Source organism: Capsicum annuum, chromosome 6, assembly GCF_002878395.1.
Source record: "Capsicum annuum cultivar UCD-10X-F1 chromosome 6, UCD10Xv1.1, whole genome shotgun sequence".
Classification (NCBI taxonomy): Eukaryota; Viridiplantae; Streptophyta; class Magnoliopsida; order Solanales; family Solanaceae; genus Capsicum; species Capsicum annuum.
Window position 1 is genome coordinate 2,466,473 of NC_061116.1, and position 21,178 is coordinate 2,487,650.

At 35.2% G+C, this 21,178-nt stretch overlaps 2 protein-coding genes across 4 annotated transcripts in view; one reads left to right on the forward strand and one right to left on the reverse strand.

Annotated features, from left to right (window-relative positions):
* Window positions 1-1,644, forward strand: part of LOC107873646 (BRCA1-associated RING domain protein 1) — an 11,982-nt gene extending 10,338 nt beyond the window's left edge. For both annotated transcript variants that reach the window (XM_016720576.2, XM_016720577.2), the window contains exons 12-13: window positions 636-754; window positions 1,038-1,644. In XM_016720576.2, the coding sequence (XP_016576062.1) occupies window positions 636-754; window positions 1,038-1,382 (464 nt within the window). In that variant the 3' untranslated portion in view covers window positions 1,383-1,644. The remainder of the gene's footprint in view (window positions 1-635; window positions 755-1,037) is intronic.
* A 1,392-nt stretch (window positions 1,645-3,036) lies between these two features.
* Window positions 3,037-13,931, reverse strand: LOC107873644 (protein PHOSPHATE STARVATION RESPONSE 1). Of its 2 annotated transcripts, none has more exons than XM_016720574.2 (8): window positions 13,655-13,931; window positions 7,461-8,114; window positions 7,135-7,345; window positions 6,979-7,055; window positions 6,838-6,877; window positions 4,856-4,910; window positions 4,148-4,217; window positions 3,037-3,526 (listed from the first exon to the last, which is right to left on the reverse strand). In XM_016720574.2, exons 2-8 carry the CDS (start codon window positions 8,025-8,027, stop codon window positions 3,242-3,244), a joined length of 1,305 nt encoding a protein of 434 aa, XP_016576060.1. In that variant the 5' UTR covers window positions 8,028-8,114; window positions 13,655-13,931; the 3' UTR covers window positions 3,037-3,241. The 2 variants fall into 2 exon arrangements, with proteins under 2 accessions (XP_016576060.1, XP_016576061.1); XM_016720575.2 differs by having other exon boundaries at window positions 7,135-7,333; window positions 13,655-13,807.
* Window positions 13,932-21,178: the final 7,247 nt, after the last annotated feature.

Genomic DNA, 21,178 nt, shown 5'->3' on the forward strand with positions numbered 1-21,178 from the left:
TCTACCAAGGTGGATTAAGGTCTGCATATATCCTACCTTCCTTATACCCCACTTGTCGGATTACACAGAATATGTTGTTTTGCAATTATGTTTAGATAATTGTTCCTTTGAGCCGAGGGTCTACCGGAAACAATCTCTCTACCTCAAAGGTAGGGTTAAGGTCTACATATATCCTACCTTCCCTAGACCCCCCTTGTCGGATTAGTCAGAATATGTTTTTTTGCAATTATGTTTAGATAATTGTTCTTTTGAGCTGAGAGTATTGGAAACAACTTCTTTATCTCAAAGGTAGGGGTAAGGTTTGCATATTTCCTACCCTCCCTATACCCTACTAGTTGGATTACACAAAATATGTTGTTTTGCAATTATGTTTAGATAATTGTTCTTTTGAGCGGAGGGTCTACCGGAAACAACTTCTTTATCTCAAAGGTAGGGGTAAGGTTTGTATATGTCCTACCCTCCTTAGACCCTGCTTGTCGGATTACACAGAATATGTTGTTCGTCTGTTATGTGAAGAACATGTCTTTATCAATGAATCATCCGACATGAACAGATTCAAGATAGGGACAAAATACTTCAACAACTGACAGCTAGCTCAACTTTATGATACTAATACAACTTTGCCTATTTTGCAGGGATAAAAGCCTGCATTCAAGAAAATTATCCTGTAAATGAAGAGCCTTATGAAGTTAACCTGGACAATCATGGTTGTTTTGGGGGTCCCAAATCTGGTAGACTCAGGGCCTCATCTAGTGTAAGTATTTATCTTTCTGTTGACGATAAAAATTGGTAAAGTTGCTGCCATGTGACCAAAGCTTTGGAAACAGCCTTTGGCAAAAATTCAAGGTAAGGTTGTGTACAATACACCCTTGTGGTGGGGCCCATCCTTGGACCCTGCGCATAGCGGGAGCTTTAGTGCACCGGGCTGCCCTTTTTTTCTTTGACGATAAAAATTGCATTTACAATATGAGGCAGATGAAGCTCTAAAAAAGTCGAATAGCATCAGTTAAAAGGTCCCCCCTTTGTTTTTTATCCAGGCACCTAAGCTTTTTGATGGTTTGAAGTTCTATCTGAGTGGGGAATATGTCCCAGCATACAAAACTGACCTGTTAGATCTAGTCGAAAAGGCTGGTGGTTCAATAATTCACACCAACGAACAGTTGATTTCCCTGACCGATGCTATGCAAGCAACTAACTCAGCTTGTCTAGTTGTTTATAACAGCGATCCTCCACGTGGTTGTGCATTCGGGGAAGCAAGCAACATTTTGCTGCAACGACAAGCAAAGGCCGAGGAACTAGCCAAGCCCATCGGTTGTCAGGTCATTCAGCACACATGGATTCTGGAGTCCATTGCTACATGTAAAATGGCGCCTTTCAGCTGATAAAACGGATACCCTGATCCTGTTACACAACAGTTTCTGCATCATAGCAGTATAGAAAATCTTGTACTTCCTAGAGTTTTCCACAACCAAAAGTAACAGTTGAAGTGAGACAATGAGACAGATATATTTACCCGAATCCAGCACTTATCATTTTTCTTGTGTATGTGCATCACAGACTATGATTTAGTTGAAATGTAGAAGATTATATGAGAAAATTGCTAGCACCCAAGTTTATTGTAAGTTATGCAGGCTTATGGTCCCAAGGCTTTTCATGTCTTTTGGTTCATATGATCATATGAAAACTCTGAGGACCACAAGCTTGGGGCTCGACGAAACAGAAAGTTTCAGCATGTTGAAAATGGGGTTAGTGTGAAAGAAAGGGCCCGACATTCATTTCTGAATGAATATTCATAGCTGAGTCTACTAAAAGAGGGACCAGCCTTGTCGTGGTGATTAGAGGATGCCTTTGATCGTTCACCTCTAATGTGATACGTTCCCTCCCAGTTATATGATCAACGGGATCAGTCAGCTAGAGAGCGGGGCTATTCAAGTTTTACAATGACAATGCCTCGATCTCAAATAAGTTGAAGCTGGCTATATGAATCTTCGCTCTGACCATGTTACTCCATATAAACTTGTCTCAAGTCAATATTGCAAATACAAATAAGTGCAAGGTATTATCAGACAGATAAAAAGTGTGAGGATACAAAGACGGAGATTTAAAATGTTTTTTGGGAAAAAAGAAGTTAGTGAAAGGTGATTTTAGTATGAAGGAAATATTTTCCAGATTCTTTTGCTTGCCCCTTTCTCCAATATTTGTCGTTTGGTTAGGAAAGAGTTATCTTGAAATAATTAATTTTGGAATCAATTATTCCACCATATATATATAAAATAACTTATCTCATCACTATGGTGTAAATGATGAGATAAATAATCTTGGTATTATAACTAATATCTCACACCAAACATGGAATAGAATAATCCTTCATTTTATCTCGGAACTATTTATCCTTTATACCTCCCATCAAATGACGTATTGGCTAATGAAATAAAAATTTCTTTTAAAAAAACATTTTTCAAAAATTTCTCTAGTATAAATATCGAATAATTTTGTTCATCAATCGTTCGATAGATAGATGAAAAGATTTCATCTCATGAGTTATATTTTTTTGCCGGAATACAGGTGCATCATCCTGAATTGGAGGTCTATCGGAACCAACCTCTCTACTTTATATGAGGTAGTGGTATGAACTGCGTACACTTTAACCCCCAAACCTTACACTGAGTATGTTGTTGTATACAGGTGCATCATCCTGAGCCAGGGGTCTATCGAAATCAGCCTCTCTACTTCATATGAGGAGGTAGTGATATGGATTGTGTACACTTTAACTCCCCCACCCCCACCTCACTTTGTGGGAATACACTGGGTATGTTGTTATATACAGGCGCATCATCCTGAGCCGGTGGTCTATCGAAACCAGCCTCTTTACTTCATATGAGGTAGTAGTATGGGTTGCGTATACTTTAACCTGCCCAGACCCCACCCCACTTTGTGGGAATACACTGGATATGTTGTTGTAGTAGTATACAGGTGCATCATCTTTACTAGCTCAAACATTAATTAACAAGAATTAGAAATCAGGAGTGCTACAAATGCTCTAAAAAGTCATATATTAAAAATACTAAAGGAATGATCTTTGACATTTGTTTATCATGTATGTTGAAAATAAAGGACAAATCCATTGCCCATCTGAATAATCTATGAAAGGGATACCAAAAATGTTAAAAGGATTTGATGTTGTTCTCAGCATCAAATAGAACTTAAAATCCTACCAAAAGGTTTATGAAATTGCAGAAGCTTATTCATCGACTTTAGCACGCTTCGATGGTGGTGAATTTGATGAGCTAGTATCTTCTCTTTCGTGCTCTTTCTGCTTCTCCCCCACCGTCTTTTGAGTTGTATCTCCTGCTTCGTGATGATCGACCAGTGATACTCCTGGATCATTTTTGTTTGAGGAACTTTGAACTGCATCTGTCGGCTGAGCGGAGGCATCAATACCGGGCATTGACTTGCATTGCTTCTCGAACATCATTTGGAGGCAGCGTCCTTGTTCTTCTATTCGCAGCTGCAGATTTCTTTGGATCTGTAAAATATCGAGATCACATTAGGTATGCGTTAAATACAGTACCATGCAATTTCCCTTAGATTGTACAAGCTGCCGATTCATTTATCTGTCAGCAATAGATAGCTGCATAATGTTCTTATCTATGATGGAAGGGAGAACTAGCCATAACAAAACAGTGAGGTACTCAAGATCAATGATATCTCAACGATAATCAAAGAGGGAAATCTAGACTGCTTAGCCGTGAATTAAACAAGAATTATAAAGAGATTCCAAAACGGAAACAGCCTCTCTACTTCTTCGAAGGTAGCGGTATGGACTGCGTACATCTTACCCTCCCCAGACCCCACTTTGTGGGAATACACTGGGTATGTTGTTGTTGTATACAGAGATTCCAAAACGTCAGATTAATTTACAATGACTGGAAGATTAGAAAGGGCGAAAAAGAAACTTGCACTGCAACCATTTTATAACAAAAATGCAGTAGCCAGAAGCAACCTCTAACAAAATAATGCATGACAAGGAGTTGTCTATATGCTCGTATAAAAAACACGGCTCCTTGCATATGACGCAAGTAGTAATGCGACATGTCAAACTAAAGCTAGAATCACAATATCTTGTTGCTAAGGCAAGAATTTATACCTCAAGCTGTTCATGCAGCTGTTTCTGCACTTCCATCTGTAACCGCAATGCTTCAGTGATCTCAATACCCCTGTATCAAAATCCAAATACATCCGATAACAAAGGCCGCGCAAAGAAAACCAATTACTATTAGTCATAAGGGGAAAACTTAATAGTGCCTCTAATATAGCCCTCAAAGCCACCATGCCATTCTGTTAAAAGTACCTGTTCTACATATCATGTGTGCACAGAATTATTCCGGCTGTCTTACTTCCATCTATCGGAAGCCTCGACTATTCCAGTATTTTTTGAATAAAGCCCCTATTTTAATAATAGATCCTTCACCAAAGTTTCATCCCAGTACCATTTTCTTTTTGGAATCCCTTGCACATATACCAGATTAAATGATACATCCATTTCTCGCGATTAAGTTCACGCAAGGTTAAAATTCATGGTGCCAATCTAAGGTAATAAAATTATTGAGGTCGACATATCTCGATATCAGATTTATGTTTTCAGTCTATAGGCATACAGAAAAAGCACCTAAACTGTCAACAAAGTTCATTATGAAGTGACATTTAATAAAGAAATCATGCAACAGTATATGCCATTCAAATTAGTTAATCCACTCATTAATGAATGCACAAGTGAATATCAAATATTATCCAAATTCGAAAATGATGCATATAACTAAGCAAGAAAACAGAAGCAATGCACCCAGCTACTAACGTTTTTAAGTCCAGAGATGACAAATCGCCAATGGATGACTCTTTCTTCTCAGATCCTGTAATAGAAGGGAAAGAAATAAAACGGCCTCAGTAAGCAGAATATCATCAGCGGATAATAATGGGCCAGGAGCAAGCCATATTGAATGAAAACATATAATCCTTGTTGTGCATTAAATCTAGGCCAGTTAATCTACTATTATAAGAAGTGGAATTTTTTGGGCACAGATTGAGAAACATTAGTCAAAGATTTAAGCATATTACATAAAGAAACGACTAAATATGAAGCCTAAAATTTCAGCTCCAATTTTGAGAGAGGAAGAGAGGGAGGGAGAGAAGTCGGGCAAGAAGGTCAATACTGTCAGTGTAGCTTTCTTGTAAGACTCATAAACCTACATAGGTTTCAGATGGAGAGACTTGGTGTAAGTGTATAGGAAAGGTAAAAAACATTCATCAAGTTGGCTTCAAAAATTAATATTACAACGGCGTTAAAGAGGAACAACAAATTATTTGTTTAATATCATTAATTTAATTGATAATATTACTTGATCGGCTGAGAATTTGAGGAAGAGGAGAATTGCTTGTGTCATTTGGTAATTTATGTGCAAGAGTTCAGGTGAAGACATGAATCATTTTATTTTACATTGCCAAGGAGAATCCTGTTTGTGGTGGTATTGTGATGGTTTGGTCTTCAATGGGTAATGCCAGGCACAGTCAGAGAAGTTTTGTTTAGCTGGACCCTAAGAGGATCGAAGAGAAGACGAAGGGCACAACCAGAAGAGGAATAGGGGAGACAAGGATAGATGCTGGGTAGCGCAGCGAATCTGTTTTGGGTACAGAGGCGACGAGGGGTGCTAACCCGGCCAAAGGCAAGGAACTTTCAATTCCATTTTCTTTTCTTTTCATAGGCTCTTTAATTGAGACCAAACGTTTCTTCTTTCAAAGGAGTTCCCCCCTCCCACTATTACTACTACAAAGAGACTAGCCGTGGCAAGAGATTCAATAGGACCGGAGTCGTTCAAAGTGAGAGAAGTTCCGATCACAGCTTCTCAAACAAAATGCGTTGGATGTTGTTTCATTAGCCCTGATATGGACACTATGGAGAGAGAAATAGGAGAGCTTTTGACGGAACGGAGAACAATTTTGTACAATTGAGTAGACTCTTATACTACCTTTCTTTTTGGTACAGCCACGAGATTCCTGGAAGTACAGAAGTGGTGTCGTTTGTAAAGAATCACATCTCTTTGTAAGATTTGCAACTCCTTGGTATACAGGCGATTTTGCCCGTTACAAAAAGTTTATTACTCTATCAAAGAAAATTGCCTAATGGGCAACGAAACCAACTATTTATGCTATAATATAGCAATAGTTACTGATATTAATTAGCTAGATGCATGGAGGAAGCTAGCGGAAGAGAGAGAGTGTGTGTGCGTGCATGTGTCAGAGACAGAGATAAAGAGAGATGGGATTTCTTAGAGTAGATACAATAAGAAAAATATAGGCCATGCAGATCATAGCTTGTAATGCTAGTGTAATTTAGTATGATCTAAAAACCAAAAAAACTCCTATGTTACACAAAATACAATCACCATAGCTGAAACCTTATCTTCAGCCTCTGTTATAATGCAAAAATCAAGATTGACGAGTATCCGTGTATTCAACATATGCATTTGATTAACCTATCATGATTCAATGATGATAACTGAAATTACATGGAAAAGAAAACCAATAACTCAACATAACATAAAAAAAGAACACATACCCACACACAAAAAGAAAACTTATTTTTTTTCAGTTACAAGAAAAGAGGACACTAAAATTTTAATTACAAAAACTAAAACAAAAAATAGACATCTACTACCTAAAATAACAAAATAACAAATACAATGGCCCTAAAACTCGATTTTTTAAAAAATGGCTTTTGAGAAGGGAGAAAACTATGGCACACGTAAGAAAGCACACAAGGAAAAGGAAATTGTTGCATACCCTCTGATGCTTCTGGTTTATATCTAGCTGTTCGATATTTCTGCATTATAAGAAATTGTTTCACAATACCATCGGTTAAATAATAAAGCATCACTATATGTGAAAATATCTTAGTTTGAGAATGCAAAGAGCAGAACAAACCTGCAAGTGACTTTTTACATGATAGATGGTCAAACCTTCAACTTTCATTAACTTTAACACACCCTTGGGAGTAGCTCCTATATTTTAAAGTAGAATTATTGAGTTAGACAACAGTCCAATACTTACCTAAGATGCAAACTAAGGAAAGTAAATTACTTTCACTTCCACCAAGTTTGTTAACCGCTTCCACAAAGGCTTCATGAAGTTCTGGTGTCCAACGCATCCGCTGCTTCGATGAAGAACCACTTGCAGTCGATGATGCAGGAACAATGCCAGATGTTTCTAGAGATGCACTAGGAATTTGCTGCAATTGTTGACCTTGGTGTGCTGGGAAATTTGAAGGTTGATTTTGTTCCTGATATTGCATCTTTAATCGCACAACAAAGAGATGTATTCTTTTAACTTATTGAAAGGAGAGTAAGAAAACGAGAATTAAATTAAGATGAATAAAAGTCCAGCAATTGGTGTAAAATGAAACTGACCTTCGGCTCTGCTGCATCAACAATGCCAGTGTCAACCATAATCTCGTTCCAATTAGAAAGAGCATCATCATCATTCATTATAAGGTTAGCCCATTCAGGCCAATCACTTTGTTTACTTAGATCCTCAGGTGGGATGTGACAATCACCTGTATTGCTACAATCTAGCTGAGTGTTCTTGACGGGGGTATCTAAAGAGTAATCAAGGTACTCAGACAATGGATCTATACACCAGGGTTCACTATTTTCATTAACATACTGGCTTGATGCAGCTAATCGGACTGATGCCTCAGTATTTGTTGCCTGAGGAATGAAAGGTGCAGATGCGGAATGCTCTTCATGCGGCAGAACAGATGAAAAGTGAAGATTGGTGGAGAATTCTGATGATGAGGAAAACAAATGACCAACAGCTCCACTATTTGAAGGCAACGAAGAAAGGACAGGCCCTGGAAACTTAGGATATTTCTCTTCCAGGCTTGCTCGAAGCACGGGTAATGAAGAATGAGCTCCACAATTACTGAGTGGATGCGCACCTTCCCTCTGAACAGATAACGCAGGACGCGCCTCCATAATCTTTTTTAAGAATATCAAACACAACTAAATTCACCTCATAAAGAATCTTCTAGTACTTTTGTTGCTTACGGCAAATGCTGAATCCTGCATTACAAAGAAAGGAAACAAAAAACTCAGAGAGCTATTAAGAACAAAACCAAACAGCATGTTAACAAGTTTTTTCAAAGAGTGATGAAAACCAATGGTGCATAGAACTAGACTAAATCCTTAAGGAAAAAGAAAATGTTAGTATACTTAAGATTAGAAAAATCGAATAAATGACAGAGTGGAATTAAAATATGTGACAGAAATTACTAAAACAGAGAAAGATTTTACGAGAAAAGATCAGTATTCCCCCGTTAGAATCATATTTGATGGTGAAAAGTAGTTAACAGTAGAAAACATTAGACAAATGGTTGCATGATAGCTACAGGCTAAAACCAAAAAATACAGAACTTATGTTTGATAGCTAACTTCACAAACAAGCAAAAAATCAAACATAGTTTATTGCTATACAACTAGCAGCACCATGCAGAATATCTTATACAGCTCCAGTACTTCTGTGAGCATGATAATCTTAATGAAACTTGACGCTAATTTGCATTCTAGGCTTCTAAAATTAAGAGAAACACATTATTGTCATAATTTTAAGACATAACATGTCTGAAAAACCCAACTATGAACTGCAGCATCATCGTCAACACAATGATCTGCCAAAGAAATGCCAACAAAAAAGTACCATGAATTGTATGTTGACACTCAAATCCTTTCATAATATAAGATGGATTTAAAACATATAGGTGCAAAGCTATTTGTAACGAGGTTATATAATAAAAAGGACAATATCAACTCGAAGCATGGGTATAGCTTGTGGTTTTGGTAGGAAAAAGAACTTAAGGAAGACAGTGCCAGACTAACAGCGCAGTACTACTGCTGTTACATCGACCTATGCAAGACAATAAAAGACTAATAGAAAACGTACTACTGCTGTTACATCTCAACACTAGCTGTTAGATTTGGGCAAGTCTTTCTTCAGTTTTTTTTTTTTTTTTTTGGACAGAGAGAGTCTGTCTTCAGTTATTTTAGGCTTCAGTGCTGTATTAACTGTATTTTATCATTCAGTTAGTTCGTTTCTATAATATACTGGTTACCTGTTCCTACTTTTTAGGAGTTAGCTTTGCGCAATTGGTTTATTTCTGTCTTAGATAAACTCCATTGGGTGCTCATCAAATAAAGATACTTTTCATTCCCATCCTTTGAATTTATAGAGTCTCAGAGCCAAAACCACAATCTGAGAAGTAAACTATCCAAAATCCATTCTTTTTCTCCTCCGTACAATTGCATCCCCTACTCCAGTTAATGATGCCGACACTACCATTTTCCTCAAACACTTAATCCAACTCAACGTATCATATCAATTCCTCATAAATTTCTCGTGAAGGATTTCATTAACAGCTCTTCTATCATCCCAAATAGCAGGACCCTACAACCTGATGTCATGCAACATATCTCATTAACCGATTAGTCACCAACATACTTAATAACAAGTCACCCTTTGAAGTTCTTTTCTAATGAAAACCTAGCTTAAGATTCTCTGTTTACATTTGGTTGTTAGTGCTACCCATGGCTATGGCCATATGCCCCAAAATAAATTAGTTACATATTCAAAACCTTGTGTCTGGCTAGGTTTATCATTCCCATTAGGAGACTAGTGGAGCAGTATAGGGAGAAGAAGGACTTGCACATGGTGTTTATCGACTTAGAGAAGGCCTATGACAGAGTCCCCAGGGAGGTTCTTTGGAGGTCAGAGGTGTACCTATGGTGTATGATAGGGCGATTAAGGATATGTACGATGGAGCCAAGACTGGGTTGGGACTGGGGAAGGGGAATCGGAGCACTTTCCTGTCTTGATGGGGTTAAAACTTAGTCTGATGACACCATTAGCGAGTACAAAGCACGTTTAGTCACCAAAGGCCTGGTGTTGATTTTCAAAAGACCTCTAGTCTAGTGGTTAAACCACCACAATTCAACCAGTACTCATACTTGCTGTACAAAAAAATCAGGCACTGCATTACAATAATGTCAACAATGCTTTCCTTTGGGAGAAGATTCATGAAGACATGTATATGCCCAACCTCCCGGTTATGAAAATTTGAATCATCCCCACTATGTTTGCCATCTCAAAAAGGCTATTTACACACTCCAACAAGCTCCTAAAGCTTGGTATGATGCATTCACTAATTCTTTGATTCAAATGGGGTTCTATATAATTCTCTTTTTGTTTTGCACAATATGAGAGTTATCATTTATATTCTGATCTATGTGGATGAACTCATATTCATGGGCAGTAATAAAACACTCACTCAACATGTCATTACCTCTCTTTTGCAAAAAGTTTTCTCTCAAGTATCTTGGTGTACTGCACTATATCTTGGAAATTGAGGTACGCAGGATGACAATGGTTTGTTTCTAAGTCAATTAGTCACCCATAATCACGTCTCCGAAATTACTGGTTTACGATGGAGCACCCAAAACCAATGCAAAGAGTACGTGAGAAAGCTTCAGTACTTTCCGTATAAACCCTAACACGACATTAAATATTCGATAAACAAGCTTACTCAGTTCAACATTTCTCCCTGTGGTTCACTGGAAGTTACATACATCCTTCGGTATCTTAAAGAAACATCCCAGTATGCTCTCTATATCTATGTTGATGCTCATAAGGCGGATGATAGCAAAGATTGGTGCTTGATCTCTACTTACATTGTTTAACTAGCACGCACCTATATCCTGGTGTTATCGTAAACAACCTACCGTCTCCCACTCCTCAACTGAAGCTAACTATCGTGTAGTTGCTTCCGCTTGTTTGAAACAAACTAGAGCAGCCACTTGCTCAAAAATTATCATGTGATGTTCTCTGCTGCTTGTTTAATAGTTTGTGATAACCAAATGGCCACTAGAAATATCACTAAAACCAAAAAGAATATCTACAATAACCTAAAGCTCCCACCTTTACTTCAATACCACAACCAAATAAACTCAAATAGACAATTCACAGGCTTTCGGACCTCAGAGTCAAAAATCAATACTTTCAAATCAACAATTCCACAGAATAATCCAACAAAACAATAACAGTGTACCCAATGTAATCACACGAGTGTGAGTCTGAGGATTGTAGGATGCGCGCAGACATTGCCTTTTGTTTCATATGAAGTTGAAATCAAAGTTAAACTACCAAAAGAACATCCACAACAACAACATACCCAGTAAATTCCCACCAAGTGGGGTCTGGGGAGGATAAGTGTACGCAGTCCATACCACTACCTCAAAGGTGAGATAGCGAGGTTGTTTTCGATAGACCCAAAGCTCAAGATAAAACTATATAGAAAAGGAATAGTAAAGGACAAACTACAATAGAAATTACCACACCCAATAATACCATAGACAAGATTCACCACGTAATACAACAAATGATACAACATTCTAAAATGATACTAGTACTATAGTTACTAATACGGATAACAAAGTCCTCCCACTTACTAGCACTGACGTTTCCTACTATTCTTCTACCCTAATCCGCCTCCTCCATAACAAAAGAACATCTACAATAACCTAAAACTCCCACTTTTACTTCAACACCACAACCAAATAAACTCAAATAGAAAGCTCACATTATCCCAAACCTCAAAGATCAAAACTTTCGCACCCAAGGGTGTGGCGACTATTGGTCAATGACGTGGATTGAGCACTACGAGGTCTCAGGTTCAAAGACAAAACACTACTCCCTTCATTCCTTTTTATCTTCTCCCTTTTCTTTTTTTTAGAGTCGAAAGATACAAACTTTAACCAATATTTTAAGATGTATTTCTTAATTAAATTTAAAAAGAAAAAAAGAAAAATTACAATTTATAGTACTTTTCATATAGTTTTTAAATATCTAAATTTCTAATTCTAAAAAATTAAATTACAACAACAACAACAACAACAAACCAAGTGTATTCCCATATAGTGAGGTTTGGGGAGGGTAAAATGTATGCAGTCCATATCACTACCCCGAGGAAGTAGAGAGGTTTCCGCTAGACCCCCGGCTCAAGATAAAGGACAGTAAACAAAGTCGTAATACAACAAGAAACAAGATTGGATAACAAAAATAACACCCACAGAGTAATACCAAACACCAACAAACCAAAGGCACCCACCACACCCAAACTCTCCTAATTAGCGGCTCCAACCTATGGACACAACCCTAAGACTACCAACCCGGTTACCCCTAAGCTCTCCTAACAACTGGCTACGAGTCTAGGGTTGTTCATGGGTCGGTTTGGGTCGGTTATTGGTTAAAACCATAACCAAACCAACTTAGTCGGTTTTTAAATTTCTAAAACCAAACCAAACCAAACAAAAAAATAACCGTCGGTTTGGTTCTTGTCAGTTTAGTCCGGTTTGGTTCAGTTTTTTCGGTTTATAACTTTAGCTAATGATAAAAGTTGAAAATTAAAAAAAACAAATCCAATCTAACATATGAGATGTTAACCGAGTGTTGTATCTCAACCTTGAAACTAAGATGTCAACTGAGTGTTATACTTCGGCAAAGCTATGAACAACACCATATGAACGCTTCTAAAAAAATATTTTAAAACTACATTTAACAGAATGAAATGATAAATCCCCCAAAAGGTGAACACATAAACTTCTTGTTCAACAAGGTTCAAAAAGAAAGTTAAAATTAATGATTGTCTATAGTCAAATGAATTTCAGCTATAAATTTCAATATACAACAAGATATTATTTTCACAATTAGTATCATTTGTCATTCAAAGTGCGAAATTCACTTAGAATCTCATAAGGTACTATCAACTAAATGAAGAAATGACTTAATGTGTTACGACTAAAGTTAAATCATGATTAAAATATAAAATGTAACAAATATTTATATTGTATTTATGAATAATACATAAATAATTATATTATATATATATATATATCGGTTCGATTTGGTTATTTTGTCGGTTATTTTAGAGTAAAACCAAACCAAACCAAATTAGTATCGGTTTTTTAAAATTCAAAACCAAACCAAACCAAACCAAACCTAACCAAATATCGGTTTGGTTTGAATTGCGGCTCGGTTTGGTTTTTAACCAAACCATGAACACCCTAGGCCTACGACTCACCCACACGCACTAGCTTTCTACCCTAATTCACGTCCTCCATACCTTCCTATCTAGAGTCATGTCCTCCATAAGTTGTAACTGCTCCGTGTCAAGTCTAATCACCTCCCTCCAATATTTCTAAATTAAATTTTTTTAATCTAATTTAGCTTTGAAACTTAGTCAAACTGACTTACGGAAAACGAAGGGAGCAAATAAAAAGGAATTACATAATAGCAACACCTATTGCTTTGTTGCTGGTGGGAGACAGCAGGTATTCAGTGAAATTTAACTTTTCACGCACCAAAAAAAAAAAATCAAAACTTTCAAATTTCAATTTAATGAATAAGAAACTCAATTTTTAACTTTTCAAATCAAATAACAATAACAACAACTCAAATAAAAAATTAAAAAATACATATATTTATGCATGGAAAACTATATACTAATTCATACCTCGTATAAAAAATAAAAATTGTTGGAATAGAAAATTAATACCTAAATTAGAATCATCGGCGCCGTCGCCGGAGAATCGGAGAGGAAAATGAACGGTGAAGGAAAGCAATTTTTTTTAGTGGCTTTATTTTATTTGTTTTTTTTAAAAAAAAAAAGTAGAAATGATTATATATCAATCTTTATGTAAATTGCATAATAATTAGGATTCTTATTCAATAAATATCCAAAAAGCAAAAAATTGAATATAAAAAGAGTCAATGGTCAAAAAAGCAATTAATTTACTACTACTTTTTTTTTTTTTTTTTTTAATTTTCATGTATTAACTATTCATTAATTTATTTTTATTTGTCACATTTTGATTTAATACACTTATTAAGAAAAATAATTAATACTCTCTGTCCTAGTTTAGTTTGATATTTTAACTATTAAATATTCTATTAATCTACTTAAATTATTATTTTGGTGTCAAATGATATAAATTTTGACTAACATTTTAAGATATATTTTTTAATCATATTGAAAAAAGAAAAAAGGTATAGTAACTTATATTACTTTTCATATACCTTTTAAATATCTAAATTTTGATTCAACAGACTTATTAAGAAAAATAATTAATACTCTCTCCGTCCTATTTTAGTTTGGTACTTCAACTATTAATTATTCTATTTATATATCTACTTAGGGGTCATTTGATTTGAGGTATTAAATTAAATAATCTTCGGATAAAATTTTTACTGCACCGTTTGATTTTCAAGGTCGGGATAACATATCTCACCATTTTCACAATAGTGATGGGATAAGTTATCCCAAATACATGGTGAGATAACTAATTTTGGAATTAATTATTTCGGGATAACCCTTTCCCAACCAAACGACACCTTAAGTTATTACCTTTTTGGAGTCAAGTGATATAAATTTTGACTAACATTTTAAGATGTGTTTTTTAATCATATTGAAAAAAGAGAGAAATTACAACTTATATTACTTTTCACGTACCTTTTAAATATCTAAATTTTAATTTAAAAATATTGAATGAATCTAATCTAATTTAGCTTTAAAAATTAATCAAATTTACTCTCGAAAACAATGAAGCATGAAACAACTAAAAAGGAACAGAAGGAGTAAAACACAACTCGATGTTGAGTTGACCTACACGCATACATATATTGTCAAGTGGAATAATATTTGATCAACTCAATATCGAGATATATTTTAATATAAATAAAATTATTTTGGTCGATAAAGAAATAATGAATAATTGAGATATGAAACTTATTTTTAAAAAAAAAATTGATGGCCTGTGTATGTCACCAATTTAATTCAAATAAAAACCAAATGAGGAAAATAATAAAGACAAGTTCATTGACTTTAGTTTAATTGTTAGGTATAAAATTGAGTTAAAAATAAAATTAGATGATGTTTAGTTTGATTCAATATTTTTTTTTAAAAAAAAGTCAATTTTAAGCTCTTATAAGTTAATTAATTTATTAATTTTATGTTATCCAAATAAATACATATAAACAAATTGTCAAAAGTCACAATTAAGAGAATCTATTTGATTTGATAATGGTGTTTAAATCATTATAAGGATCCATTAATACCATAGATTCTAATAATAAATACTAATTATTTTGACAAATTAAATCTGTTTTAAAATATTTATCGCATTTAAAGAAAGTCATTTTGTATGAAAAAAAAATTATTAGAAGCATTGTTCTCATAAATATGCTCCAAAATGTGTGAATCTTAATTAGTCGAATTTTAATGTGAATACTCAACATCTGATTAAATTTATTTTTTAAAAGAAGTAACTTTAGTGTAAATACTCCCATGCTTTGTTTTCTCATATTAGAAATAAATATATTAAGATAGTATTTTTTTATTCTCACTTTATCAAATTTTTTATTTTTTTTACTTATTTACGAAACACTAAAAGCTACGTTAAAAGATATTTTTATGTAAAAAAACATTCAGCGGTAAAGTTATCTCATGCTAAAGGGTGTCAAACGATACTCCTTCACTAAAAAAAATTAGGTCAACATTTTAGTTTTACGTATATATTGTATGTGTTGACTTTCTTTGTATTATATGTATGTCTATTTTTTAAAAATATTTTGATATTTTTTAATAAAATTTCAGGCTCTATCACTAAAATATTATCTTCACATAAAACATATGTTTAATATAAAAATACATTTGGTGAGTGTTATATTATAGACTAAGTATTTATTTCTCGTATATTGTTTCACACTAAAAAGAAGGATGCGTACCTCCAGCAACAACAACAGAGTGGATATAACAACCAAAACAGGGATAATCTGGTGCATTAAAACTCCCATTATACGTCGAGTTCGGGGAAGGGTCCCATCACAAGGGTGTATTGTACTCAGCCTTACCTTACATTTCTGTCAAAAACTGTTTCCAAGGCTTGAACGCGTGACCTCCTGATCACATAGCAACAACTTTACCGGTTACTATAAGACTCTTCTTCCATAACAAAAAACAAAACGACGATAATAATATATCCCGTGTATTTCTACAAAATGTGACATGAAAAAGATAAGATACACGCAATTTATATCATTACCTCAAACGAAGTAAAGAGACTCAGAACGAATAACAGTATAAGGAAAACATGAAAAAGGTAAGAGAAAGCAAAGTGGGAATATGACTATGATGCCACTTTATAAAAGGCAATAGCAATTTGATGATGAATGAACACTTAATGATTGCACCTACGTGTGGTAAAAAAAAAAATGAAATTTAATCATTCTATTATATCGAAAAAATGACTCTCATGTTCGAAACAGATAAGTTCGATACAAATAAGAAAAAATAGAAATCGAAAGCGCTCCCAAATATTGAATTTATGTCGACTATAATTTTTCATCTAAATGTTCATCCGTATTAACCTCGTATGTATATTGTTAAGTGATGATAATCATAATTACTTCAAACACGTTTACATCTCCTTTATGGAATCACTAGTTGTTTCGCATTTTCAAGTTTGGCTTCAATAACAACTTATTGGACTGAGCCACCAGCTTAAGGTCGTTTTTGGAAACAACATAAATCCCGATAATTTGAGGTTTAATTACAGAAAATTCCAACACTTTACATAATTACTAAAAATCTCAATTTTGGGTCTATGGAGATATATAATCAGCTTCCAATACATCCAACGAAGATACATTTTTTTCGTTGTAATGATACATAATTAACTCTCGATATTTTTTTTCTCATTTTGCGTCCGCCGAGATAAATAATACATTCAACGAAGGTTATATTTTTTCCTTTATAAAGATACATAATTAGTTCCCGATACATTTTCTCTGATTTTTGAGTCTGTCAAGATACTTAATTAGCTCTCAATACATCTATCAAAGATACATTTTTCTCTTTGTAACGATACATAATTAACTCCCGATATATTTTTTCTCACTTTGCATCTGCCGAGATACGCAATACATTCAACGAAGATTTCATTTTTTTCTTTGTAAAGATACATAATTAGTTTCCGATACATTTTTTCTGATTTTGAGTAATTAGTTGCTGATACATCCAACAAAGATACATTTTTTCCTTTATAACGATACATAATTAGCTCCCAATATATTTTTCCGACTTTGAGTCTATCGAGATTCATAATACATCCAACATTTTCTTTATATATATACATAATTAGCTCCCAACACATTTTTTCCAATTATAGATCTGTCGAGATATATAATTAACTCTGAATATATCCAACAAAGATACATAATTAGTTGAGATTTTTGTAATTATTTTGTAAGATTGCAAAATTGTGTAAATATGATAGGTTAAAATGTATGGTTATGCTATTTTTCCTTTTAACAAAGGCCATCTCCATATGCATTTTGGCAGGGAATAATTCCATTCGAATAATATTTAAATGGACAATGACAACTCACTATTAAAGCAATGTCCATATGCAAATTCCAAGCAAATAAGAAAAAATAAAACAATCCTTTAGGCAAGTTGGAGTCTTTAAATGAAAAACTTCTTAATAAGCCTTTCGATGTGAATCTGAATTAGCCGAACCAGTAAATTTCATACCGTTACCCTTTTATTACCTCGGGAATGTGTGATCTTCTAGCTTCTAATTCTCTCTTCTTTGTCATCGTCGTAGCTTGCGCTGCTGCATTTTCTTTAGATGAAACTATGGTAATTAGTTGCAGACGGAGACTTTGTCCTCTGCAACAATATCCTGGTGAAAAGGTTCCACAGCTACTTTCGAGATCAATTACTCCATTGGCAGTGCATCGTTGAACTTTGGTATCACATCTCTTATGTGCAGACGGGTGAGTAAAGCGTAAGAACCTGCCCTTGGGAGGGGAAAAACAGATGGAAACGGCTGCTAATACCCCGTAGGCTGAGGAGCAAAAGGAGGAATCCACCCGAGGGGCTTGCATTTGATTAGCTAGTTGGTGAGGCAATAGCTTACCAAGGGGATGATCAGTAGCTGGTCCGAGAGGATGATCAGCCACACGAGGACCGAGACACGGGCCAGACTCCTACGGGAGGTAGCAGTGGGAATTTTCCGCAATGGACGAAAGAATATGGTGCAGCGGTGGTCGCAGGAAGCATTTTTGCTGCTGAAATTTGGGATGTCCAAAGGCATGCCATACAATGAGGGCACCACTGCAAGTGTAGTGGACTCACCTCCAGCTTTGACGCATTCAAGGTGAGTAAACATACGTGGGGTTAGACGTGGTAAATGCTATTCCGTTTGTGTCAATGATATCTGAAAAAATTCAACTAATTATGCAAAAGTGCAAACGACTTTCAGGAAGCAATGCCGACAATAAAAGTGGACTTGCCTGTAAAGATGCTTCACGGGCTGCCCCTCGGTGGTTGCAAATATCCAGTATGAGAGCAGTGAGTGTGCTTTTCCTTCGTGCCAATGGTATCTGAAAAAATACAAGTGGTTATGCAAAAGTGCAAACGACTTTCAGGAAGCACAATACCGATCATAAAAGCGGACTTGCCTGTAAAGATGCTTCACGGGCTGCCCATCGATGGTTGCAAATAGTCAGTATGGGAGCAGTGAGATCACCACCAAAAGCTTTCCCTTTGTGCCAATGATATCTGAAAAAATTCAAGTGGTTATGCAAAAGTGCAAAGAACTTTCAGGAAGCAATACCGATCTCATAAAAGTGGACTTGCCTGTAAAGATGCTTCACGGGTTGCCCCCCGGTGGGTGAAATATCCAGTATGGGAGCAGTGAGATCACACACACTAGCATCTCTGCCAAAAGCTTTCTCCGAACTACACAATTGTCTAAAAAGAGCACCATTAAACAATCAGCCTATGGATTACCGCGAGTCGAATTTACACTTCAAGTACAGAATTAGATCAACCACTAACAATTAAAACAAATCAAACACATGTAGCCACGGTGTGGCCAAAAACATTGCAGTGACAAATTACTTTTAAGGTAAAGTAAAAATCTGAAAATACCAGAATATAACAGCAATGTCCTTGCAAGAATAGTATCCATGTAATGGTCAAAAATTTGCTGAGAAATACCCTGGACCAGGAAAAAATTTCATCGAAACAAAAGTATGAACAGTGTGTAGCAATATCGAAGTTCTCGTGAATTATTTCCTTTCAATCTTTCTAAGATGAAGGATTAAAGATAATGAAGTTTTTGATTAACTTAAATACCAACCTACATTTTGGAATACATTTTTTAATTAGTCTCCGAACTTTATACAGTTATGTACACCTCAAAAGTTTATTAACAGTATTCACCTACCGGGAAAAGTGGTTTTGCATTTATAAGTAACTTACCATAATATACAACGAGACGAAGTAAATATAAAATATTTACTTCTTCGGAGGTAGTGGTATGGACTGCGTACATTTTACCCTTCCCAGACCCCACTATGTGGGAATACAATGGGTTTGTTGTTGTTGAATATACAACGAGACGAAGTAAATATGAAATAATAGATGGGATACCAAATGAATGGAGAAAACAACATGAGATCCATAGGTATAACAACTTAAAGGAGACTGACATCCAGCTTTAGATAATTCAAGCTTTCTCCTCCTATATGACTTGTTGAGTAACCCAAGAAAATCATTGTGAACTATGAACCTAAGCATGACGAGCATGTGAACTCGAGAGTTCGTACTTCTAGTTCAAATTTAACCATTAGAATACTCTTATCCAAGTTTGATCACACTATTCTAGCTAATTATGCTTGTCTATGTAGAGCGCTACTCCAACCAAGGCTACATAGTAGGCAAAAAGAGAAAAAACATCAAGAAAATTAGGTCCGGAAAGGGGGTTTCATTAATTTGACAAACAATACACGACTATCCTCAATGATTGTTCCAACACTTAAAAATAGGAGTATCAATTATTCTATACCTTCATGGGGAGAAAGTAAGGCCAGTCTTTAAAAATTCAGATATACCGCTATTTCAGGATATTATTGAAGTTCAATTTATGGACATTGCAAGGAAAGGAGTATAACTTGACTAACAAAGGGTGTGTTTGGTATGATTGAAAATGTTTTCTTGAAAAAAGTTTTTCTCGAAAATAAGTTTGTTTTCTACTTATTTTCTCATGTTTGGTTGGCGAGTGGAAAATATTTTCCGGAAAATATTTTAAGGTGTTTGGTTGGTGAGTAGAAATTTTTTGGTGTTTGATTGGTGAGTGAAAAAATATTTTTTAGAAAACACTACTAACTGTTAACTAGTATATTAGTGTCTCTAGCAACTCAACAATTTGTAAGAACTAATTTAAGTATAGCAAATAATATCAATATCGAATACTAAAATATTACAATCACTAAATTTAATCAACTACTATATCATAAAATGAACAAGGGATATAATTGATTACGGCGGATTGTATCCGTTGTTCATTTTTTAATTGATGATTCTCTTATTGACATGGATGATGTGCACTCAAAGTTGGAAATGTTCGGAAGTAGTCATTGTTTTAGGTATTCTTCTGAGTGTTAGGTTCTTCTGAGAAATTTCAATTAAAGATGAAAGCAAATAAGATGAAAATGGACAGCGTATTCTCTCTACCTTCACAAGGTAAGGGTGAGGCTACCTACACATCACCCTCCCCAGGCCCCACAAGTAGGATTACATTGGGTATGTTGTTAAATACTTTTGTTCATGTTGTATGGAGTAGTTACAGCAGACAGAGGACATGACCCTTGATAGAAAGGGGTGAAGGATGCTAATTAGGGTAGAGGGTTAGGGGTGGGAGCGTTTCTTTATTTGTGTTTGAAGTTTCTTGTTTGTGGGTGTTGAGTGATGTTTATGTTTTCGGTTAGATAGTTTTTTAGTAGTATCTGGTGGTTGTTATATTACTTTGTGGATACCGGTGTTAGTTTATTTTGCATACTATACTAGTCTATACGCATTTATGTTTTGTGATTTGCTATACTATTATCGGTCCTAAACCGGGGGTCTATCGGAAACAACCTCTCTACTTTTTCGGAGGTAGTGGTATGGTCTGCGTACACTCTACCCTCCCCAGACCCCACTATGTGGGAATACACTGGGTATGTTGTTGTT

What these genes read in the sequence shown, in the direction of transcription:
- LOC107873644 (XM_016720574.2), bottom strand. Translation starts at nt 8,027, where the DNA reads ATGGAGGCGCGTCCTGCGTTATCTGTTCAGAGGGAAGGTGCGCATCCA. An exon ending in CAAACTTGGTGGAAGTGAAA is followed by an intron (nt 7,056 to 7,134) that starts GTAATTTACTTT and finishes TTTAAAATATAG; the next exon opens with GAGCTACTCCCAAGGGTGTG. An exon ending in AGCTGCATGAACAGCTTGAG is followed by an intron (nt 3,527 to 4,147) that starts GTATAAATTCTT and finishes GATATTTTACAG; the next exon opens with ATCCAAAGAAATCTGCAGCT.